This window comes from Fonticula alba (assembly GCF_000388065.1).
Source record: "Fonticula alba strain ATCC 38817 unplaced genomic scaffold supercont2.8, whole genome shotgun sequence".
NCBI classification, from domain to species: domain Eukaryota; order Rotosphaerida; family Fonticulaceae; genus Fonticula; species Fonticula alba.
In genome coordinates this window covers 920,737-922,581 of record NW_009242978.1, presented here as the reverse complement: position 1 = coordinate 922,581, position 1,845 = coordinate 920,737, and the positions used below count along the sequence as shown (strand labels likewise).

The window sequence follows — 1,845 nt, the reverse complement described above, 5'->3', positions numbered from 1 at the left end:
CCCCCCCCCCCCCCCCAGTCGTTCTTTCTCTTCGGCACCCCCGCACAGGCCACTGACAGTCCCATCACCTAGCGCTACCCCGCCCTGGAGTCTCTCGGTGACAAGAGCAAGGGCACCGAGACCGAGAAGAGCACCCAGCACTCGGTGTACTACCACGCTCTTGGGACCGATCCCTCCACCGATCGGCTAATCGTCTCGGACCCGGAGCACCCGGACTACAACCACAACGCCCAGGTGTCCGATGATGGCAAGTACTGCATTATCTCCGTGTCCGAGAGCACCGATCCGGTGAACATGCTCTACGTCCTTCCCCTGGAGGGACAGTCCCTGCCGGCCGGCGGTACGTGCCTCTCCCGCGTCAGCCAGCTCCCCGGTGTCCATGCACCTCGCCCCATGCCCGGCTATGCTGCTGCCGGTCGCATTACTGCGCAGATTGCTGACTTGCTTCCGGATCACAGAGCTCCCTGAGCTCATCAAGCTTGCCACCAACTTCGACTCCAAGTACGAGTACATCACCAACGAGGGGCCGATCTTCTACTTCCTCACCAACAAGGACAATGCCCTCAATGGCAAGGTGGTCTCCATTGATATCCGTGATGGCACCGTACGTCCAATGGCGCGCCCGCATTTTCCTCGACATTTCCCCCACAGCCTCTCCCTCTCTCTCCCTCTCCCTCCCTCTCCCTCTCTCTCTCTCCTCGGCCCACGGGCAACTTACGCCTGCGCCCTTCCCCACTCCTATGCCTGCACCGATTCGCCACAGGTCGACAAGTCCAAGGATGTGGTCCCCGAGAACCCGACCGACCCGCTGGAGTCCTACACCTGCGTCGATGGCAACAAGCTGATTCTCGGCTACCTGCACAATGTGTCGAGCGCCCTGCGCATCCATGACCTGACCAGCGGCAAGCTCATCAAGGAGCTGGACATCCCCATCTGCTCGGTGGGCTCCCTCTTCGGCCGCAAGCAGATGAAGGAATTCTACTACCGCATGACGAGCTTCACCCTGGCCAGCCGCATCGTCAAGTACTCCTTCGAGAATGACAGCGAGGAGATTTTCCGCGATGCCAAGTGCGTGGCTGTCACCTCGGCCCGGCTTCTCTCCGTGCCTTTGGCCATCCCCCCCTGCGCTTCTCCCCCCCCCCCCCCTGGCGTCCTTCTTACTCACCGAATCCTCCCCCATCCCCTCCCCTGGCCGTCCCTCCGATCCATGCGGCGTAGGCTCACCAACTTCAACCCCGACCTCTTCAAGGTCGAGCAGAAGTTCTTCACCAGCAAGGACGGCACCCAGGTCCCCATGTTCCTGGTCCACCGCAAGGACCTGAAGCTGGATGGCACCAACCCGGTCTTCCTGTACGGCTACGGTGGCTTCAACATCCCCCTGGGCCCGAGCTTCAGTGTGTCGCGCATCATTTTCGCCGACAACTTCCGTGGCGTCTACGCCCTGGCCAACCTCCGCGGTGGCGGTGAGTTTGGCGAGAAGTGGCACAAGGCCGGCCAGCGTGAGAACAAGCAGAACGTCTTCGACGACTTCCACGCGGCGGCCGAGTTCCTCATCAAGGAGAAGTACACCAAGTGCGTCGGGCATTTTGGCCCTCCCCGTTCCTCTCTCCGTCTCTCTCTCTCTCTGCTGATGGGCGGCCCCCCTGGTTGGCTGGTCTTTACTCTCGGCCAAACTTACTCACTCTCCCGAAACCCCCTGCCCTGCCCTGCCCTGCCCCCCCCCCCCCACCGGACCCGCCCCAATGCCCGGGACCGGGCCGACGGGGAATTCCCCCGGGTCGCCACGACACGGCCTACCCCAGCAAGCCCCGCCAGTCTCCCCGGCACGGGGGCGCCCTGGCCAGC

At 63.1% G+C, this 1,845-nt stretch overlaps 1 protein-coding gene across 1 annotated transcript in view; it reads left to right on the top strand.

Moving 5' to 3' along the window:
* The window catches only part of H696_04860 (hypothetical protein), a gene marked incomplete at both ends in the record, with an annotated part of 3,990 nt that overhangs the window by 773 nt on the left and 1,372 nt on the right, over window positions 1-1,845 (top strand). The window contains 4 exons of the mRNA XM_009498724.1: window positions 73-340; window positions 459-604; window positions 764-1,068; window positions 1,219-1,572. Coding sequence (XP_009496999.1) covers window positions 73-340; window positions 459-604; window positions 764-1,068; window positions 1,219-1,572 — 1,073 coding nt within the window. The remainder of the gene's footprint in view (window positions 1-72; window positions 341-458; window positions 605-763; window positions 1,069-1,218; window positions 1,573-1,845) is intronic.